The sequence below is a fragment of the Eumetopias jubatus genome, unplaced genomic scaffold (assembly GCF_037043125.1).
Source record: "Eumetopias jubatus isolate StellerSeaLion01/CBP00866 unplaced genomic scaffold, mEumJub1_p1.0 scaffold_14, whole genome shotgun sequence".
NCBI lineage: Eukaryota > Metazoa > Chordata > Mammalia > Carnivora > Otariidae > Eumetopias > Eumetopias jubatus.
In genome coordinates this window covers 21,595,581-21,617,576 of record NW_028274820.1, presented here as the reverse complement: position 1 = coordinate 21,617,576, position 21,996 = coordinate 21,595,581, and the positions used below count along the sequence as shown (strand labels likewise).

The 21,996-nt window shown below is 41.2% G+C and overlaps 1 protein-coding gene across 1 annotated transcript in view; it reads left to right on the top strand.

Moving 5' to 3' along the window:
* LHFPL3 (LHFPL tetraspan subfamily member 3) overlaps positions 1-21,996 on the top strand; it is a 462,339-nt gene that overhangs the window by 404,580 nt on the left and 35,763 nt on the right. The window contains exon 2 of the mRNA XM_028118352.2: positions 6,249-6,485. Within this exon, the coding sequence (XP_027974153.2) occupies positions 6,249-6,485 (237 nt within the window). The remainder of the gene's footprint in view (positions 1-6,248; positions 6,486-21,996) is intronic.

The window sequence follows — 21,996 nt, the reverse complement described above, 5'->3', positions numbered from 1 at the left end:
AGGGGTTCTGAGAAGGGCAATATTGTAGGTCAAGAAGAATTCGAGATGGCTGACTTTGTGGAGGGTGTAGCATTTGACTTGATCATTGAAAGATATTTAGGAGTGGACTATTTAGGGACAATGGTGGCAAATACTGGAGGCAGAAGAAAAAAAGAATGATCCCTGAACTTGGTGCATAGACAGGAAGTCAGGTGTGGCTCAACCCAAGTGAAATGGAGAGTCTAAAGGGGAGGGGAGCTGGGAAAGTAAGTGGGGGCTAGATCGTGGCGCCTTTGGAGACCTAAGATGTCTGCATGTTCTTCAGTACCAGTGGGGGATGAGGGGGAAGCCACCGAAGGTTTGGAATATGATGGGCTCAACAATCATATGTGATCTGGATTAGAGTGTGGTGAACTGAAGGCAGAGGGAAGTTAGGGTTCCTTTTGAGACATAATGAGGCATAAACTAGGGAAGTGTCCATGACACCTACTTATGCAGAGATCCTGCACACGTACTGTTCTGTAATATAACATGAGACACTAAATCCAAGTTCTCCCAGGCAGTCTTCCCTCTTGGTCACTGTGTCCTCCACACCGGCCGGTAGAGTCATGCTCCTGTAAAAAATAAGAAATCAGGTGTCCACTGCTGGCTTGTTCAAGAGGTAGCAGCTTTCCAGCTTCAGGAATTGTTTGGCCCTGACCATCACACAACTGTACGTTGCTTGTGGCATCAGAGTCTTCTTAAGTGGCATGCCCTGGAAACCTGAACCTGCCTTGAGGCATAGCCCCTGCCTCCCTTGCAACCTCAACATGATCACCTTCTCCATCCCATTACTGATCTCCTGGTCGCTCCTCAAACACCCCAAGCCTCTTTCCAACCCCAGGGCCTTTGCACATGCTGTTGCCTAGAACATCTTTCCCATCAATTTCATAGGTCTAATGCCTTGTCTGTTTCTGGCCTTTGCTTAAATGTCACCCCCTCAAGAGGCCTTACTGTTATTCTTTATCCAAGCCCTTTGCTTCTTTCCTACCTAGGACTTCAACTTCCAATTATTTTATTTGCATGTTACTCACTTTTTTTTTTTTTGCCTCTTTCCCTGCTAAAACATAATATAAGCCATGTCTCTTTTCTTGATTGCTGCATCTCTAGCACCAAGAACGGTGTCTGGCACTCCATAGGAGATCATCAATATGTAGCTGTTGAATTAGTGAATGAACTAATGAATTAGTGAATTAATGAACACACCTGTTCAGAAAGCCCTCTATAACCTAAAGCTATCTTCATTTATCCCTAAATAATTAAATATAGAGTGGCAACAAATGACCACTTATCTTTCGTAATCTGCAAAGTGACATATTCTATAAAAAGTGTTCATAGGATTCCCATAGTGATATTTGGGACATGGAATATAAGTATTCTGCTTAAATTCCTGAATTACCATTAAAAATTCTGGTACCACAACATGTTGCAGTTTTTTTCAGCCTTCTAGAAATGAAATAGAACAGAGATTAGAAAAGAAAATATCAGGGTGTATTGCATCTGCTAAGTATAGATTCAAGAAACTTTTCAGGGTGTGTAAGGAAGTTCCAATATGAAATTATTTTTTACTATGACTCAAAGTCAATCTACACTGGGTATTTTCCATGTTATCCTAATCCCTTATCTGGCTGCTGTCGAGCTCTTCAAAACCAGTGTTGAATTGTCATTCTGCAGTGTTATGATTCCTTATGGTTTATTTGCAATGGAAGCCTTTTCACAAATGCACACCAAAATTCAATTTTTTTAGTATTTTCTTAGAGATCAACATACCTTAACCTCTCTCAGAATGCTCAGGTTCATGATAAAGAGTGCTCCCAATCAACAAGGAAACAAAGACTTTAAATGACACACTGGACCAAGTGGACTTCACAAACATATTCAGAACATTCCATCCCAAAGCAACAGAATACACATTCTTCTCTAGTGACCATGGAACATTCTCCAGAATAGATCACATCCTAGGTCACAAATCAGGTCTCAACTGGTACCAAAAGATTGGGATCATTCCCTGCATATTTTCAGACCACAGTGCTTTGAAACTAGAACTCAATCACAAGAGAAAAGTCGGAAAGAACTCAAATACATGGAGGCTAAAGAACATCCTAATAAAGAGTGAATGGGTCAACCAGGAAATTAAATAATTAAAAAAAATCATGGAAACCAGTGAAAATGAAAACACAACTGTTCAAAATCTTTGGGATGCAGCAAAGGAAAGTATAGAGCAATACAAGCCTTTCTCAAGAAACAAGAAAGGTCTCAAATACACAACCTAACCCTACACCTAAAAGAGCTAGAGAAAAAACAGCAAATAAAGCCTAAACCCAGCAGGAGAAGAGAAATAATAAAGATCAGAGCAGAAATCAATGAAATAGAAACCAAAAGAACGGTAGAACAGATCAAAGAAACTAGGAGCTGGTTCTTTGAAAGAATTAACAAGATTGATCAACCCCTGGCCAGACTTATCAAAAAGAAAAGAGAAATGACCCAAATCAACAAAATCATGAATGAAAGAGGAGAGATCACAACCAACACCAAAGAAATACAAACACTTATAAGAACATATTATGAGCAACTCTATGCCAGCAAATTAGATAACCTGGAAGAAATGGATGCATTCCTAGAGATGTATCAACTATCAAAACTGAACCAGGAAGAAATAGAAAACCTGAACAGACCTATAACCACTAAGGAAATTGAAGCAGTCATCAAAAATCTCCCAACAAACAAAAGCCCGGGGCCAGATGGCTTCCCAGGGGAATTCTATCAGACATTTAAAGAATTAATACCTATTCTCCTGAAACTGTTCCAAAAATAGAAATGGAAGGAAAACTTCCAAACTCGTTTTATGAGGCCACCATTACCTTGATCCCCAAACCAGACAAAGACCCCATCAAAAAGGAGAATTACAGACCAATATCCTTGATGAACATGGATGCAAAAATTCTCACCAAAATACTAGCCAATAGGATCCAACAGTACATTAAAAGGATTATTCACCACGACCAAGTGGGATTTATCCCTGGGCTGCAAGGCTGGTTCAACATCCGCAAATCAACCAACGTGATACAATACATTAACAGAAGAAAGAACAAGAATCCTATGATCCTCTCAATAGATGCAGAAAAATCATTTGACAAAGTACAGCATCCTTTCTTGATCAAAACTCTTCAGAGTATAGGGATAGAGGGTACATACCTCAATATCATAAAAGCCATCTATGAAAAGCCCACAGCAAATATCATTCTCAATGGGGAAAAACTGAGAGCTTTCCCCCTGAGGTCAGGAACGCAGTAGGGATGTCCACTATCACCACTGCTATTCAACATAGTATTAGAAGTCCTAGCCACAGCAATCAGACAACAAAAAGAAATCAAAGGCATCCAAATCGGCAAAGAAGAAGTCAAACTCTCACTCTTTGCAGATGATAGGATACTTTATGTGGAAAACCCAAAAGACTCCACCCCAAAACTGCTAGAACTCATACAGGAATTCAGTAAAGTGGCAGGATAGAAAATCAATGCACAGAAATCAGTGACATTCCTATACACCAACAATAAGACAGAAGAGAGAGAAATGAAGGAGTCGATCCCATTTACCATTGCACCCAAAACCGTAAGATACTTAGGAATAAATCTAACCAAAGAGACAAAGGATCTGTACTCAGAAAACTATAAAATACTCAGGAAAGAAATTGAAGACACAAAGAAATGGAAAAACGTTCCATGCTCATGGATTGGAAGAACAAATATTGTGAAGATGTCAATGCTACCTAAAGCTATCTACACATTCAATGCAATCCCCATCAAAATACCATCCACTTTTTTCAAAGAAATGGAACAAATAATCCTAAAATTTGTATGGAACCAGAAGAGACCCCAAATAGCCAAAGGAATGTTGAAAAAGAAAAGCAAAGCAGATGGCATCACAATTCCGGACTTCAAGCTCTATTACAAAGCTGTCATCATCAAAACAGTATGGTACTGGCACAAAAACAGACACATAGATCAATGGAACAGAATCGAGAGCCCAGAAATGGACCCTCAACTCTATGGTCAACTCATCTTCGACAAAGCAGGAAAGAATGTCCAATGGAAAAAAGACAGTCTCTTCAACAAATGGTGTTGGAAAAATTGGACAGCCACATGCAAAAGAATGAAACTGGACCATTTCCTTACACCACACACAAAAATAGACTCAAAATGGTTGGAAGACCTAAATGTGCGACAGGAGTCCATCAAAATCCTAAAGGAGAACACAGGCAGCAACCTCTTCGACCTCAGCCGCAGCAGCTTCTTCCTAGAAACATTACCAAAGGCAAGGGAAGCAAGGGCAAAAATGAACTATTGGGATTTCATCAAGATAAAAAGCTTTTGCACAGCAAAAGAAACAGTCCACAAAACCAAAAGACAACCGACAGAATGGGAGAAAATATTTGCAAATGACATATCAGATAAAGGACTAGTATCCAAAATCTATAAAGAACTTATCAAATTCAACACCCAGAGAACAAATAATCCAATCAAGAAATGGGCAGAAGACATGAACAGACATTTTTCCAAAGAAGACATCCAAATGTCCAACAGACACATGAAAAAGTGCTCAACATCGCTCGGCATCCCGGAAATCCAAATCAAAACCTCGATGAGATACCACCTCACACCCGTCAGAATGGCTAAAATTAACAAGTCAGGAAACGACAGATGTTGGCAGGGATGCAGAGAAAGGGGAACCCTCCTACGCTGTTGGTGGGAATGCAAGCTGGTGCAACTACTCTGGAAAACCATATGGAGGTTCCTCAAAAAGTTGAAAATAGAGCTACCATACGACCCAGCAGTTGCACTACTGGGTATTTACCCCAAAGATACAAATGTAGGGATCCGAAGGGGTACGTGCACCCCAATGTTTATAGCAGCAATGTCCACAATAGCCAAACTGTGAAAAGAGCCAAGATGCCCATCGACAGATGAATGGATAAAGAAGATGTGGTATATATACACAATGGAATATTATGCAGCCATCAAAAGGAATGAGATCTTGCCATTTGCAACAATGTGGATAGAACTGGAGGGTGTTACGCTGAGTGAAATAAGTCAATCAGAGAAAGACATGTATCATATGACCTCACTGATATGAGGAATTCTTAATCTCAGGAAACAAACTGAGGGTTGCTGGAGTGGGGGTGGGGTGGGAGGGATCGGGTGGCTGGGTGATAGACATTGGGGAGGGCATGTGCTATGGTGAGCACTGTGAATTGTGCAAGACTGTTGAATCACAGATCTGTACCTCTGAAACATAATGCAATATATGTTAAGAAAAAAAAAGAGAAGAAGATAGCAGGAGGGGAAGAATGAAGGGGGGAAATCGGAGGGGGAGACGAACCATGAGAGACGATGGACTCTGAAAAAGAAACAGGGTTCTAGAGGGGAGGGGGTGGGGGGATGGGTTAGGCTGGTGATGGGTATTAAAGAGGGCACGTTCTGCATGGAGCACTGGGTGTTATGCACAAACAATGAATCATGGAACACTACAGCAAAAACTAATGATGTAATGTATGGTGATTAACATAATAAAAAATTTTTAAGAAAAAAAAAGAGTGGGCGCCTGGTTGGCTCAGTTGGTTAAGCGACTGCCTTCGGCTCAGGTCATGATCCTGGAGTCCCGGGATCGAGTCCCATGTCGGGCTCCCTGCTCAGCGGGGAGTCTGCTTCTCCCTCTGACCCTCCCCCCTCTCATGTGCTCTCTCTCTCTCATTCTTGCTCTCTCAAATAAATAAATAAAATAATTTAAAAAAAGAAAAAGAAAAAAAAAAGAGTGCTCCCAGAGCTGCAGGGCTAGGCTGCTTTTAAGTAAACCAAGGGGTGAAAAAAACACCCACAAATATTCAGGGGAGGAGAGTGATAAGATTTGCTGTTCTTTAAATCAAGAATTTGAGGGGTGCCTGGGTGGCTCAGTGGGTTAAGCATCTGCCTTCAGCTCAAGTCATGATCTCAGGGTCCTAGGATGGAGTTGAGTCGGGCACCCTGCTCGTTGGGGAGTCTGCTTCTCCCTCTGCCCCTCCCCCCTGCTCTTGCTCTCTCTCTCTTATGTTCACTCTCAAATAAATAAAATCTTTTTTAAAAAAAAGAATTTGAAGCAATGATTTGACACACAGTAGCTGTATTTATTAAAAGAACATTTATGTTAACTACTTTGTTTTTCTTTTTTTTTTCCTCTCTCTCTCTCTCTCTCAGCTGCCTGCCTTGTGCTTGGCTGTATGATTTTCCCTGATGGCTGGGATTCAGATGAAGTAAAACGGATGTGTGGAGAAAAGACAGACAAGTACACTCTTGGGGCTTGTTCAGTTCGCTGGGCATACATCCTGGCTATTATTGGGATTTTGGATGCCCTGATCCTCTCATTTCTGGCATTTGTGCTTGGTAACCGACAAGACAGCTTGATGGCAGAAGAACTGAAGGCAGAAAACAAAGGTAAGATTGCTTTGGGGAACTCTTATCCCTATGCCTCAAGCACGTCAAGTCCAGGGCTTCCCTTGTGGGTCTAGTTTGCTGCATCTTTCAATGCTGTCTAGTTCATAGACTTTCCCCTAGACTCAACTCAAGAAATTTACACAGTTGAAATACAGGATTTTCACACTTTACCTTTCTAAGGTTCTCAGAGTCCATTATTATTTAAATGCATTTTTCCAGTTTCTTTTTCCCTCCCTAAGTTAATGGTTATGATGCAGCTTGCTTTTTTTTTTTTTTTTTTTTTTTTGGTCTAGTTGGTTAAATAGTACATCCTCTCTATGTATTTCTGCTGTTTTCCAGATTAAAATAAATGCCTGGGGGATCTCGTAAAACCATCTACAAACGTCTTTATTAAACTGTTCACAATCATTTTATTTGAAATCAGACTCCTCTCAGAGAGAAGGCACAATATTGGCCCTAAATAGTTACAATTAGGGGTTTCAACAGTTACCTAATTAACTGAATTTTAAATGTGTTATCTGGATGGTGAAAAGTTCTCCTATTTTCAAAAAGAAAATGCCTTCTGAGACACAAACTAGAATAAAAAACATTGACTAGTGAATGATATGTAAATATTACAGTGTGCCAATAAGAAGTAGCAAGTCCTTATTCAAGATGACTCTCCATTCTCTTTCCAGACTTTTAAACCAAGTGTTTGGGGATAGAATTTTACCGTCTCTGTCTGTTGCACACCTAAATTTATTTCACTGTTTTGTCTTTGTTATTTTTAACTTTAATACTTTGGACTTATATCAGCACCTTCAATTGAGTGACTGATGTTTCTAGTTTTTATTTCTAATTGCAAACTAAATCCATCCTTGAATTATGAAATTTAACTTACTACTTCAAGTGGTTGCTAACTTCAAAAACTCTTCACTACTTCAACAGGCCCCAAATAGAAGTATGTATTAGTGTCTACAGGAGTGTCACATGTAATGATAGTGTAGCAAGCTTTATATTTAGACCATCGCTGTTGATGCTTGTAAGCTATGAACTATAAAGAGAGAAAATCAAGAGGTCTGAGAAAGCACAGTCATCTTTGAACTCTTTATTGCCCTGATTTATAGACAATACATACTAGTTTACTTGGTTCCATCAAAAATATTCTAAACATGGGGCAGCTAGGTGACTCAGTCAGTGAACATCTGACTCTTGGTTTTGGCTCAGGTCATGGTCTCAGGGTCGTGGGATCAAGCCCCGTGTCAGGCTCCTCGCTCAGCATGGAGTCTGCTTGTCCCTCTCCCTCCCCACTCTGTTCCTACCCTCATATTCTCTCTCTCTCTCTCTCCCTCCCTCCCTCCCTCTAAAATAAATTTAAAAAATTAAAAAAATTCTAAACACAAAAATCTTTCACAAGGGAGTAACGTTTTCTAAAACCATAATTACTTCTCAGAGTTGTACTTTCTAGATTAAAAAAAAATACGAAGATAATCATTATGCTTTATAAAGCCTGTTACATATTTAAAGTGCCTTCACCTGCGCTCATTCATTTGGAGCCCTAGTCCAGTCTTTGTAATCTGGTGGATGTATACGGGTCTCTGTCCAGTTAGCTTCACTTCAAAGTTAATAAGAATAGCTCAGTATTAGAATAAATTACTTTTCCCTAAAGAATGAATTCAAGAACACACCACTTGGTTCTGCAGATGGTTGATTTCTACCACCACCTAATAATGGACTGGAGTGCTATTTATTCACTGTATAATTTAAAGTTATACTAAGAACATTTAACTTTCCAGACATCCTTTGACCCCAAATAAGGAAGTTCAGAAAATTTTTTTAAAAATAACAAAAGCAGGAAGATTTTTTTACTTGGCAATTGAGAATTCTAACTTCTATCCACGTATATGAGTGACAACAATTCTGAATTCATGCTTCAGAAAGAACCGGCTAGGATTAGAGGATAACCCTCAACAGTTTTCAAAGTGGGTCTTTTCTTCCACTGGATTCAGTTACATGTTGATATCTGATCTCTTCAGTTGAGGTTTTCATTTTAAAAAGCATTTTCCACTCCAACACCTTGGTAAAAGTGTTGATAGGAAAGAAAGTGAAAAGAAGCCAGTATAGAGGCACCTGGGTGGCTCAGTCTGTTAAGTGTCCAACTCTTGATTTCGGCTAAGGTCGCCATCTTAGTGTCGTGAGATCCAGCCCCACATCAGACTCCACGCTCAGCAAGGAGTTTGTTTGTCCCTCTCACTCTGCTCCTCCCCCATTCTTTCTGTCTCTCTCTCTCAAATAAAATTTTTTTAAGAAGAGGCCAGTGTAAGGTCTGGGGACTATCTGTGCATGATTTTTCTGTGTTCATAATCTTAGTTTGTTTGTATCACACTTGCGTGAGTCCACAGTTTCTTCCATTTGGTTCTGAAGGACCCAAATCAGTAGCAGTTCATCTGTTATCAAATCGGATCCAGTGAAATAACAGAGAGCATCAGCCCATGCTGAGGGACATTTCCGTCTTACCACATTCTTATTTCACAATCGAAATTCTTTTCTCTGAATTCTGAGACTGTATCAGCAGCTCTATTGTGTAAACCTTTCAGATCCTCCTCTGATAGGGTCTGTATAAAATCAGACCAGAAAATGTAATCAAACCTACATGTTTCTGAGAAATGGTACAAGACTTGTAGTAGCTCTACAAAATAGCGTTTATTGTTTGGTATTATTTAAACACTTGGTTCAGTGTTGAAACTTCCAAAGTTGGATTGTTTGGGAGAGGACCAGTCGGTGACTTTGTAGGTTTGTGTATGAACAGTTTAAACAGTAGTTCAATTGCTTTCAAGTGCGTGCAATAACCAAAACTACCATCACTGTTACTTTCTATAAATCCTAAGGAAGGAGACATCTGATAAGTGGCAATAACTTGTAAATATGAAATTGATTATATTTAAATAGGTACTTTTACAATTTGTATGGATACATCGATATCAATTTTCACTTATTAAAACTATTTTTTCACTATTCTTTTTCTGTCCCTTGATAGCCAAGGCCTCCTTTGGATGTCAGAGCAATGCAATGAGATAGAGGCCAATCTAGCCCACAGAATTTTAGCAGAATTTACTAATCCCATGAGCCTAGTGGCACCCTAGAAACAGACAATACCAATATCTCCAGTCTTGGCTCAAAAGAGTAAAACATTCATATGTCTGATATACATTATGTTACTACACGCACTATAATACCTTTAACAGTCTTCTTCTAGTTTTATGGTCTGCCACTCATCCTCTAATAAATAGCAGGAGCATTATAGAGAGAATAAACCTACAAGTGGAGCGTATGCCCCCAATTCAAAGAGGTTTGTCCTGAGGGATCTCATGATAGGATCGTATCTTCTTTTTGTAGCTTTTATAATTAATCTAGCAACACGCTTCTCTGTGTATCTGGAAAAGCCACCAAATGGGCTCAGGTTTGCCATGTGTCACTACAGTAAGGATACTGCTTAGATCTATGAGTCCTGCCTAACACCCTCCCCAATGGATAAAACAAGAATCACTGTTACATAAATCCTAGACTATATTGAAACAGGGAAGGGAACGCCATTCCAATTGTTGAGCTGTACTCCATTTACAGATTTCTTAAGGGAATATAGGATGCTACTGAGCCATAAATTAACCATGACAAAGGTATGATTCAAAGGGAACACAAGGGAAAGGTACACAGGTGAGCTCTCTACCTGGACAGACCATGGCCTGTTAAGATAAATTTCCAGAGAACTCTCCCCAATACCATTAGAGCGTCTCCCTTCAACACCGCCTGCAACATTTCTTAAGCATTTTCCAGGCAGCAACTTTGAAGATGCAAGGGTTGTCTCAGAAGGAACTTCTGCGAGAGATAAAGTTTATCATCTGTGTTGCATCCTCAAAGTCCTGCAATATTTTCTCATGCAAAAAAAAAAAGGCAACAAAAACCCCACTGAAAAACAAAGAGAAGTGAAAACTATTTAAATATCCAACTAACTTACACAGGAGTTGGCACGTGTGAGAAAATTCGACTGTGCATTTGGGAAGCCAGCCCTGCAGGCTGTGTGCTGTCCCTGGCTCTGGGGATAAGAGCAGGCAGGCAGGCAGGTGTTCATTCTTCTTGGGAGCTCAGCAGCATGATTTCTCAATGAGCCAACAACAGGAGGCATTTCACCTTGATATGCTGTTTAATTGCATATTTTAACACACTGAACTGTGAAGTCAATTTAATTATGTAAAATTAAAGTTTCATCCAGATAAAAAGGATTTGAAATGAAAGCTTCATTTTCCATTTCTTTCATTAATTGTGAAAGGATAAATAATTACATTTTCCAGAACTCCTGTGCCACAAATATCTCTTTCCTTGTCAGACACCGTTCATAAAGAGGTATGTTTCTGCATTTGTGTATATGGTCTTTGGAATTGCTTATCAGATAATTGGGTCCTCTCTTGAGCAGTTTTAAAGTGACTCTGTCTTCTAGCACTTAAACTGCAAATGAGAAAACATGATTATCCATTAAGAGGTGACTCTAGCTACCATTTATTAAGTGGCTTAAGCTCTTTTTAATGTTATAATAGGTGGAGTTAAATTCATTTTACTCAACTAACTAATTGAGAATCCCTTTGGAATTTTGATTTAAGGTGCCACGGCATGCCACGCCACAACCACACTGTGAACAACAGTGTGGGGTAGTGGAAAGAACGTGCGCTGCCTGGAGCTAGCGTGGTCTCTGACATTAACCAAGAGCCCTGCCCCCAGATCTCAATAGTTCCAGAATGAATCTTCCTCCTCCATAAAATATAGGCTTGTCCAAATGGCACCTGAAGTTTCATCCAGCTCTAAAATATTCTAATTCTGGGGACACCTTCAGAGGTATTCTTTAAAGATGCTCCAAGGGCAGTAAGAGCTCCGGCCCTCAGAGCAGTGAATATTCCAATGGCTCTTAGGAACTTGTTTGAAACTTAAGGGTAACTACAAGAATGGAAAGATGAAGGTCAAGGGGAAGGAGCTCTAGGATGCCCAGGGTGTATCTCCCCAAATAGTGTTGTCACACCCACATCATTCACACCACCGGGTGGAAGGAGTCAGATTTAGAAACTCTGGCCCAGGGCAGAGGCGCCTCCTCACCCCGCTAATTCCCATGTTATGCGGTGCCCATGTGGACACCTTGACAGTGGACAGAGCCCCAGATCAGAGAGAAAAACTTTGTTTCTGGTCTCAACTCCAGCACAAAGGGTCATTAGGACTTTGAGCAAGTCCCTAATAACCCAGAAGCTTGGTTTTACCTTCTTTAAAATAATAATAATAATACCCAGGTATGCCCCCTCCATAGGGTTGGGAAAGTCCTGTGAAAGCATGTATGTGGACACAATTTATAATCAATAATATCTATGTAAGCTTTACTCATTACTAATCATTTGTCCTGTATGACATCTTATTTGGATTTGCAAGAATCCTGTGAGATAGCTATCAGCATCCTAGTTCACACATCAGAAACTGAGGCTCAGAAAAGTTAAATATTTTATCTAAACTTCCATACCTGGGAAGGAATGAATCCGGGGCTCAAACAAGTCATTTTACTCAAACTTTCAAGTTTTCTCTACCATACAAGATGATGGAATCATTTTTTTTAAGATTTTATTTATTTGAGAGAAAGAGAAAGAAAGTGCACAAGCAGTGGGGAGAGGGAGACGCAGACTCCCCGCTGAGCAGGGAGTGCAATGCAGGACTCAATCCCGGGACCCTGGGATCATGACCTGAGCCAAAGGCAGACACTTAACTGACTGAGCCACCCAGGCGCCTCTGGAATCATCTCTTAAAACATGCTGATTCTGTTGCTTTCAACTTGACCATTGAGCCCTGTACAAGTAAAGAGTTTAGTCTTACTTTCATTTGGTAGCTTTTAGATAATGTTAATCAAAAATATAATCTACTTGAGAATAGATGTTGGTACATGGTATTTCAATTGTCGTTTGCTTGAGGTGTATTTTCACTTCTCTTTTGATTTCTTCTGTGACCCACTGATTATTCAGTAGTATGATTGGTTTGGTTGCAAAAATGAGAAGCAGCCTTTAAAACTGATCCTCTTACTTGACTACGTAACTTTATGAAAACTTAGTGAGAAAGATCAGAAAGGCGTGGCAAAGAGTATCAAGTCCTTTGAATTAAATCTTTAATAGGGCCATAGTGAACCCCCTATTTCCCAGTGGGGTTAGTGTTGAACAAAGCGCTCCTGGTCATAATTCTTACGTTACCTTTTCACAGTCAACTGCAGTGAGCCATCTTGAGACTCCTTCATCAGCTTCCAATAGCTGCCCTTGCCCAGATACCTTTCTGCAGTGTCTCCTATGGGGCTTCCTCGCTACCTCTCCACTCTTTCTACCTGTGCTCACTCTGTAGGTTATCTCATTGGGCGCCATGGCTTGAAGTAACATCACGCTAATGAGCCCCAGATTTAACCCACCTGTACCTCTCCAGTGAACTCTGGTCTCCCATACCCAGCTGCCTACATGATACCCTTTCTGAATATCTGCTTGCTTCTCAAACTTAACATTTCCACAATTGTGCGCCTGATGTTTCTTTCTCCCAAAGCTGCCACTTTGCACATTCTTCCCCATCTCAGTTAATGACTGCTTTATCCTTCCAGCTGCTCAGGCCAAAACTTCAATCACTCTGGACTCCTCTCTTTCTCTCACAACTCACATTTAACCCACCCCAAAATCATGTCCGCTCTACCTTCAAAATGTAGCCAGAAACCTCCAACTTCTCACCACCCCCCTTGCGGCTTCCATCTTGGTTCAGGCAGTCATTGTAAGACACTCTCACATGGTTTCACTGGATCCACCCATGCACACTTTCAGTCGGATCTCAACAGAGCAGCCACATGATACTGTTAAAGGGTAAGTCAGACTGGGCCATGGCTCAGCTCAGCATCCTCCAGTGACTGGATGATCTTAGGGTAAAAGCCAGAATCCTTCAGTAACGGTCCCCAAGACCATGTCCATCTGCCTCCATCTTTGCCACTCTGACCTTTCTGTTTTTTTCCCCTCATGTCCTCTGCTCTGGACACACCAGCTTCCTTGTTGTTTCTCAAACATACCAGGGACAGTCCCATCACCAGGGCCTTTGTGTTTGCTGTCCTGAGATGTCCTTCCTCGAAACCACACAACTTGCTCCTTCATTTTTTTTCAGGTTTTACCCAAATACTACCTTCTCATTGAGGTGTTCCCTGGCCAACCTCTCTAAAATGTCACATACACGTGTATTCCATCTAACCCGCCAAATAGTTTACCTCTTTGTCTTGTGAATTGTCTGCCCCCAGAAAAGCTCTACAAGGGCAGGGATTTTTGTCTTTTGTTCACTACTTGTATCCCCGGTGCCTGGAATTATGCCTGGCATCTGTGGACCTTCAGTAACTATGTGCTGCGTGAACGCATTATTGAATGAAAGTGCATCTATTCTGATCTCTCTCTTACAAGGTCATTCCATTGTTGCACAGATCTGAACCTTAGAGAGTTTTGGTTTTGGTTAAGTTGAAGTATACCTCCCTGTAATTTCCACCTATTGCTATTCCTTTTTATACTTTAAGCTCTTGACTTATTTAGAAACACTTCTCCTGTCTGTAATGGTTTAAAGTTGCACATCGGCCAAATGGCCTAATTCCCCATGTCTTGTTGGGCATCTGGAGACATCTGTGTGGTTATTGCTGTCCACTACCCACCCAAGGATGGTCCACTACCCACTACCCACCCAAGGATGGTCCACTACCCACTACCCACACAAGGTGCCACCCCTGGGGGGAAAAGGAGAGATAGGACATCTGGAAGTGTGGTGGAAGGAAGAGAATTCTATAGGAGTCACTCGTGAATGTGTTGCTGGAGACTGCCTCCTTCAGTTTACCCTCCATGCCTAATGGTAATTTGGAGAACATCTGAGTTTGTGAGATTGACTCCAGTCCATTTGACAAATACATGTTGAGGTCATAAATGTACCATGGCATGCTCGAGGAGGGAGTTCCTTCTTTGACCAGAACCCAACCTCAGATGATACCCTCAAAATCAGTATATTCCTCTCAGCCTTCCCCAGTTAGTGGACTTGCAGGCAGAAGTGGTTTATGACTTGGAGGGCAAGCGTAGTGTTGACTTTGAATGCTCAATCATTATCCACTCCAAAAGACAAAGTGATTTTGATGTCTCAGTGATCTTGTCCATGCCAGAGAAAGGATCTCTGGGTAAATATTAAATCAGCTTGAAGGGGTGCCTGGGTGGCTCAGTTGGTTAAGCGACTGCCTTCGGCTCAGGTCATGATCCTGGAGTCCCGGGATCGAGTCCCGCATCGGGCTCCCTGCTCGGCAGGGAGTCTGCTTCTCCCTCTGACCCTCTTCCCTCTCGTGCTCTTTATCTCTCATTCTCTCTCTCTCAAATAAATAAATAAAATCTTTAAAAAAATAAATAAATAAGCTTGAAGAAAGGAAGGAGGGGAGGGAGTAAAAAATAAACCTTATATAACAGAGTCATGATGTCTAAGATTTAACCCTACCAATAAATTTTCAGTCAGCATTCCAGCATGACCTTAAATGAAGTCTTATAATTAGGTTAAAGCCAGCTTTGCCCTCCCACCCCTCGCCTTCTCCCTTTTATCAGTAACATTATGAGAGTTAAAAGCAGGGAGAATCATGACCTTCAGAGACAAGACCCAGACTTAAGGATCTTTTTTTTCAAAATTATAGATCTGTGGCCAATTCTTTTTTCTTTTGTAACACTGGATCTAATTTCAGATCTATACACTCTGGATAGTTTTGATAGGCACCTCAATATTTGCCGTTAATTAGTGATCAACTGTCCTTTCTAAATTTGCTGTTTTTATTTTAACCTGTAATACAGACTTGCTCATTAAAGTAAACTTTTATTTTAGGGCAAATCTATTGTTTAAAGCCAGTTAATCTACACTTGTGAACTACAGATATACCTCTGAAAATCTTTTCTCCAGCATAAATATACCAAAGTAGGTTTTTTTCTTCCTGTTTAGATAGTTTCCCAGCCATGAACCCCTCTACTCCTATCCATCCCGAAGCCTCTGGTTCTTTCCCGTATGCCCTGTCAGAGAAGAATAGGTACCAAGTGAAAATGTTAGTGTTCTTGACTTAATTCTAGTTGAATCTCCTTGGGCCCCAGCTTCCCTACTCAGATTTGTTTTTTAAGGTACATAAAAAAAATTTTTTTGGCAGAGCAGATGTTTACACTCTTGCTACCTGTTCAGTGATTCCATTGTAAGGTCAAAGAACACAGTGAAAATGTATCCTGTCACTTGTCCCTCAGAGAGGAGAAACATAGTTGTTCTTAACATCTGGCAGGGTGGATAAGAATGGAGCACCAAGAAAAACTCGGCTGAGATAAATAAATGTGAAGATTACTTGCCGAAATAGGTGTTGCCTCTGTAATGCTTCACAAAATACAGGACTCCCCAAACCCTACGAATTTCATTTTTTACTCTGAGTCTTAAGAGCAAGGGCTATGTCTTGTTTATCTGTTGTCTCCGGTGTCATCAGTCCTGGGACATGGTAAGTGCTTAATAAATTTGAGCACTTATTGTTACTTTTATTGACTCAATTTGATGGGAAAAAAAAGTAAATATTTAATGAATGTCCCCACTTCTGTACCTGAAGCAGTATGTCCCTTACTTCACTGATGGCAAAGGAAATAAATTTGTGCACACCTTACACACTGATACATATTTTAAAAGAATCATGGAGTAGTATGTTAGAAGGATAGACTGTAACTCTGCCCCTGGAGACCAATCACTGCACCTCTTTCAGCCTTGTTTCAGCAGCCACAAGATTGTCCTGTGCACTTACTGTGTGCCAAGCAACGGCCAAAACTATGGCATTCACCTCACCAGTCCTTTCTCATGTGCCTCACGCATGTCCAGCCTAGTGGTAGACACTGGGAGTTCAAAAATGAGTGGGAGAGGGCTTTGCCCTAAGTCTCCCCTTTAGGGAGGACTTTCAGTGTTCGATTTCTGCAACCCAATCCAATTCTGGCACCTGTGGCTTCACCGTGTTGAGTGAGTGAGTCCCACTCCCTCACAGCTGACTTACTCCAGCACCGGTGAAAGATGATGCTTGTGACAAGCAGAAACTGTTTGACACACAGGGTTTCATCCACTGAGAGACTTTAAAAAATCAGCTGTGGAAAAACATCCACACGTCCATTAGTATTAAATAAAGGAAGACACAACTATGAAGAAATGAAAAATATGATGGATGTGAAGCAGGGACAAGAAAGATGGATGAGAAGTTTTCTCTTCTTGCTAAAGCATTCATTTTAGAGCAGCCTATTTAAAATCTAAACTCCAGAAATGGCTTCGGGGAGAAGTCACTCCGAACGGCCAACATGATCCCTCTCGAACCCTGGCTTCCCAGCCGGTCAGCCTGCTGATATCCAGCAAAGGCTCTCTCTATTTATGCATCTGGCTGATGTTTTCTTCCTGTTTCACTGCACACCTACCCTGGGCCTCACATTTCATGGGGAGGAAAATCAGTTTGGCTGAGAAGACACCATCTCCCTAACTTAGCTTGACCATGTCCCCTTTGATGATGTGCCTAGAATAATCAGGAGGCGAAGTGCGAATTCTGGCAGGTAACCTGCCGTGCTGTCTGCAAGTCCACATGCTGTTTGAGCCCATGACACGAGAGTGAAGACGCCGTCAAGAGATCTGGAGGGCAGAGGTCAACAAGGAAGAGAAGCAGCTGTGGTGTTAGCGTCAGTCCCCTTGATGAATGTTCTGACAGAGCCACTAGACGGGCTGGCAAGAAGTGCAGGCAGGGGTGGCTGGAGATGGCCCAGGTGAAGCTGCAGCCCTCATAAAGGAGCAGCTTCTCGAAAGAAAATCAGCTATCCCTTGTCCCAGAGAAGGCGACAAGCCCAGAAGTCACATGAGCAAGCTCCATCTGTTGACCTGAGAGTTTCTCACCAGAGGCTGGCCTCTCGGTGCCAATATACAAAATGAACCAGACGTCCTCTGTTCATTCAGGTAGGAGAAATGTGATCGCTTGGTCTCTGGGAGCTTTGTTTCTAGTTCACCCACACCCACAAAAAGAAAATCTTTTCCTGACCCTGGTAAGGGGTGGGTGCAAAGATCACGTGTAAATCAATAAAGCTCTCTCCAAGTCCCTTTTTTAGGAAAATTTTCTAAAAGCATGAGCAGCTGTTGTTTTTATTTGTTCACTTCTGTCTCCTATATTATTCTGGTGGATTTTTTTTTTTTTTAGAGTATCATTGACACACAGTTAATTTCGGGTGTACAGCCTAGTGATTTGATAAGTCTGTACTTTATGCTATGCCCACTGCAAGCGTAGCTGTGATCCATCCCACCATACATGCCATTACATTACCTTTGACTATTCCCCATGCTGTACCTTCTATTCCCATGACATTCATTCCATAACTGGAAGCAACTGGGGTTTTTTGTTTTTCTTTTGTAGTCAACTGAGTGGTAGACTTAAAATTTTCAGATGTGGGGTGATAATGACCTATTGGGGATCTCTCCTGGGGATCAAGCTAAAGGAATATTGGAATACAATCACAGAGGGAGATCTTGTAGCACCAAAAATCGTGTGTGGTTCTGTACAACCATGTAGAGAGATTTGAAGTGTATTCCAGTGCTTGGGTCCCACCCCAGAGGTTCTCATTCATTTGGCATGAGGTGGATCCAGGTATGAAAACTCCCCCAGAAAATTCTAACGTGTAGCTGAGGTCGAGGACCAATGGGTTCACCCAACACCCTCCTTTTACAGATAAAGAAGCAAGGCCCAGAAAGGGAAAGTAAAGAACACCTCATTAGCTTGAATTACTATCATTAGAAATCAGTAGGTAACCCATAGTCAAGTTTCACTCTGTAATAGGCTAAGTGTTCATTGCTGATAGAGTTCCATTGCTGCCTTTTTTGGAGAAAGAGCTCCCTGGCAGCCCTGGCAAATTGATTGGTGCCCCCTGCTAGCTCTGCAAACATGGGCAAACCTCTCTAAGCCTCAGTGTCCCCACCGTAAGGGCATTCCTAGAAACTGCCTTGGGGAGATTTTGTGAAAATAAGGTAATTCATGTAAACTGTCACAATCTCTGGCACATATCAGCTGTTCTTTTCAGAGCCTTGATTTTGCTTGACAGACACATACATAGTGCTTATTATATGCCACGTTCCTGTGATGCAGAGCACATGCCCTAACCACCTCCCCTGCCCTTGTTCCTGCAACCCTGTGTTGTCCTGATGAAGGCTTTACTAACATCTAGAGATTGCTTCTTCCATGTGCTTAAATACGATTTTGTCATCTGGTAGATTTATGAATATTTTTAATAAGACTGATGAGGGCTGATTGGTTGGTTGGTTGGGGGTTTTGTTTTGCGCGTCACCCGCCTACATAAACCTGAATCTCGGGATGAGCTGGGGGGAGCTTCTTCCTTTACACTTGCTGCCCAGCGAGCTCACACTGTGCAGCTGGCTCTGTACATTCAGTGACAGTTACCACGGAGAGCCCGTGATTCCCTGATGGAAATGTGACTCGCTCCTTACAGTGTTGCCTCTTTTCAACCTGGCTAAGAATTACTCCAACATCCCCAGAAAGTAGGAGAATATGATCACTTCTGTTCTCTCCCGGATGATAAAAGTGTAGTGCCACGAGGCTGGCAGGTCCCTGTGTTTGGGTGAGAATACATCTTTATTTCCCTCACTGTAAACATCGCAAATAAAATCCACGTATCAAACCAACATAAGTAATAAAATTTTTATTTGGAGTTACAATAAATTGTGAGACTCTTCCCTCATTATGCAAAAAACCCCATTTCTCTCTGGCTGTGTCTCCCGCTGCTCTCTGGCATGATCCCTTTGCTCACCAGCTCGCTCACACCCACTAGTTAACACCGACAGCGAGCCTTGTCATTATAACTCTCCAGTAGTAACTGTCAAACTTCTATGAACACAGTATTTACCTGGGATGTTTATTTTAAATGGAATGAAGTTACCTGGGATGCTTATGTTAAGTGAAATGAAATTCTGGCATCTGGAATCTTTTACAAATTTCTTTTTTAAACTAGTTTTAGGTTAACAGCAAAATTGAGGGAAAGTACAGAGAGTTCTCACATACCCCTTTCCCCATACGCACAGCCATCCACGCTGTCAACATCCCACATCAGTGTGGTCCATTTGTTACAGTCGGTGAACCAACGTTGACACCGAAGACTGTAGTTGACATTAGGGTTCATTCTTTGTGTTGTACATTCTCTGGGCTTTGACCATTGGAAACTTTATTTTTAATAAGCACATTTAAGTACATGTGATGCAGTTGATTTGAGGACCACACCTTAAGCAACACTGCTGTAAGTCACTTGTAATCATATTAACACTAAAACTATAATGTAATGACATAGAGTCCAATGACCATAGCCAGACCATCATCCTTGCTTTAGAGTTCCTTTTCATAAATATCCTGGCCATATTCCATGCATAAATAGGCTCTATTCCAAAAGTTTATTTCTAATTTGGTGTTTTGGAGCTCAGATCACATATTTTTTTCATAGAATTGATGTGCACAACAATCAAGTTCTTGGACCTGCCCTTCAAAGCTTATTTCATTCATAATGTTATAGAACTAAGGTTATTTTAGCAATCACATTTTAAAAGGAAGCAAGGGAATTGTAAACCCATCAAGTTAGTAGACAAAAATATTTTTTAAAAATCTCTGAGAACTGGAGGTGTGGTAGGATTTTTTAACAAAACTTCAAAGGCACAAGCCTTAAGGCAAAAAATATATATTAATCAAATTACATCAAGGGCACCTGGGCACCTAACTGTGTCATCAGTTAGGCATCTGCCTTCGGCTCAGGTCGTGATCTCGGGGTCCTGGCGTGGAGTCTCGCGATGGGCTCCCTGCTCAGAGGGGAGTCTGCTTCTCCCTCTCCTGCTGCCCCTTCCCCTGCTCATACTTTCTCTCTCTCTCTCTCTCTCTCTCTCTCAAATAAATAGAACCTTAAAAAATAATAGAACTTCTGTTCATGAAGGACAACAAGGACAAAGACTAGGTGACAGATTGGGAGAAGTTGTTTGGAATATTTTAAGCCAACGAGTGTCTAGACTAAGGAATTCCTCCAAATTAATAAGAAAAAAATTAAAATCACTTACAAAATGAGCAAAAATTATGAACAGTTTATAAAAGAGGAAGCTCAAAAACTGAACTAGCATATGAAGAAATGTCCCAAATCATTGGTAATTAGAAAATTGTAAATTAAAACAACAATGAGTTGTCAACTTAGACCTTTTAGTCTCACAGAATTTAAACAAGATAACAGGTGTGGATTTGCTTCCATGCATTGGTAGTGGGAGTATGGGCTGAAGCAACTGTTCTAGAGAGCAATCTAGTCCAATTGTTAAACACACCCTGTGACGTGAACAGTTCTGCTCTGGATTTATATCCAGGAATTTCTCCCTAGGGTGTTAAGGGACTGTGTATGAGGATGCTTACTAAAGTATTATTTGTGGTGGGGAGTTGCAGAAAATCGGGATGTTATGCAGGGGTGAATAAATAATTTGGGGTGAGTGAAACCGATACTATTATGTGGCAGGTCAGAGACAACCGATTAAATGAACACCTAGCAACATGGATGGATCTTAATAAAAGATGTGTAATGAAAAAAAGGACACAGAATAAGATAGAATAAGTTTATGTAGATTAAAATTAGCACATACCAAACAACTATCCACATTGTGCAAAAATGTGTACATTAGGGGTGCCTGGCTGGCTCAGTCACTAGAGCATGTGATTCCTGATCTCAGGGTCGTGAGTTCAAGACCCCATGTTGGGCATGGAGCTTACTTTAAGATAGATAGATAGTTGGATAGATAGATAGATGGGTAGATGGGTAGAGAGGTAGCTACAGATATATTGGTTGCCTGTGGTTGGGGGAGCAGAATGAGTGGGAAACGGGGATAAGGAAATTCACCGAGAAGAAGCCGTGGGTGTAGACGTAGAGTGTAAGCTGTGTCATCAGACTGCCAAGGTTACAACTTCAGCTCTACCCCTTACTAGCTGTCGATCTTGGGAAAATCATCTGATGTCTCTTGGGCTTCTTCATGCATAAAATATAGATCATGTTATCTATCTTACAGCAGAATAGTGAGGTCTACAAGATATAATCCAAGTAATGCACTTAGCTAAGTACTTAACATATATAGTGAGTATTCATAATAGAACTCCAACCTTATCGCAAGGACTTGGTCTGGGAACATAAAGATTTAAGGATAGGGGGCACCTGGGTGGCCCAGTTGGTTGAGTGTCTGACTCTTGATTTCGACTCAGGTCATGATCTCAGGGTCCTGAGATCAAGCCCCCTATCGGGTTCTGTGCTCGGCACAGAGTCTGCTTGGGATTCTTTCTCTCCCTCCCCCTGCTTACACTCTCATTCTCTAAGTAAAATAATTCTGTTTTTAAAAAAAGAATTAAGAGTAGGAAATAGAGCTGGGGAGAGAG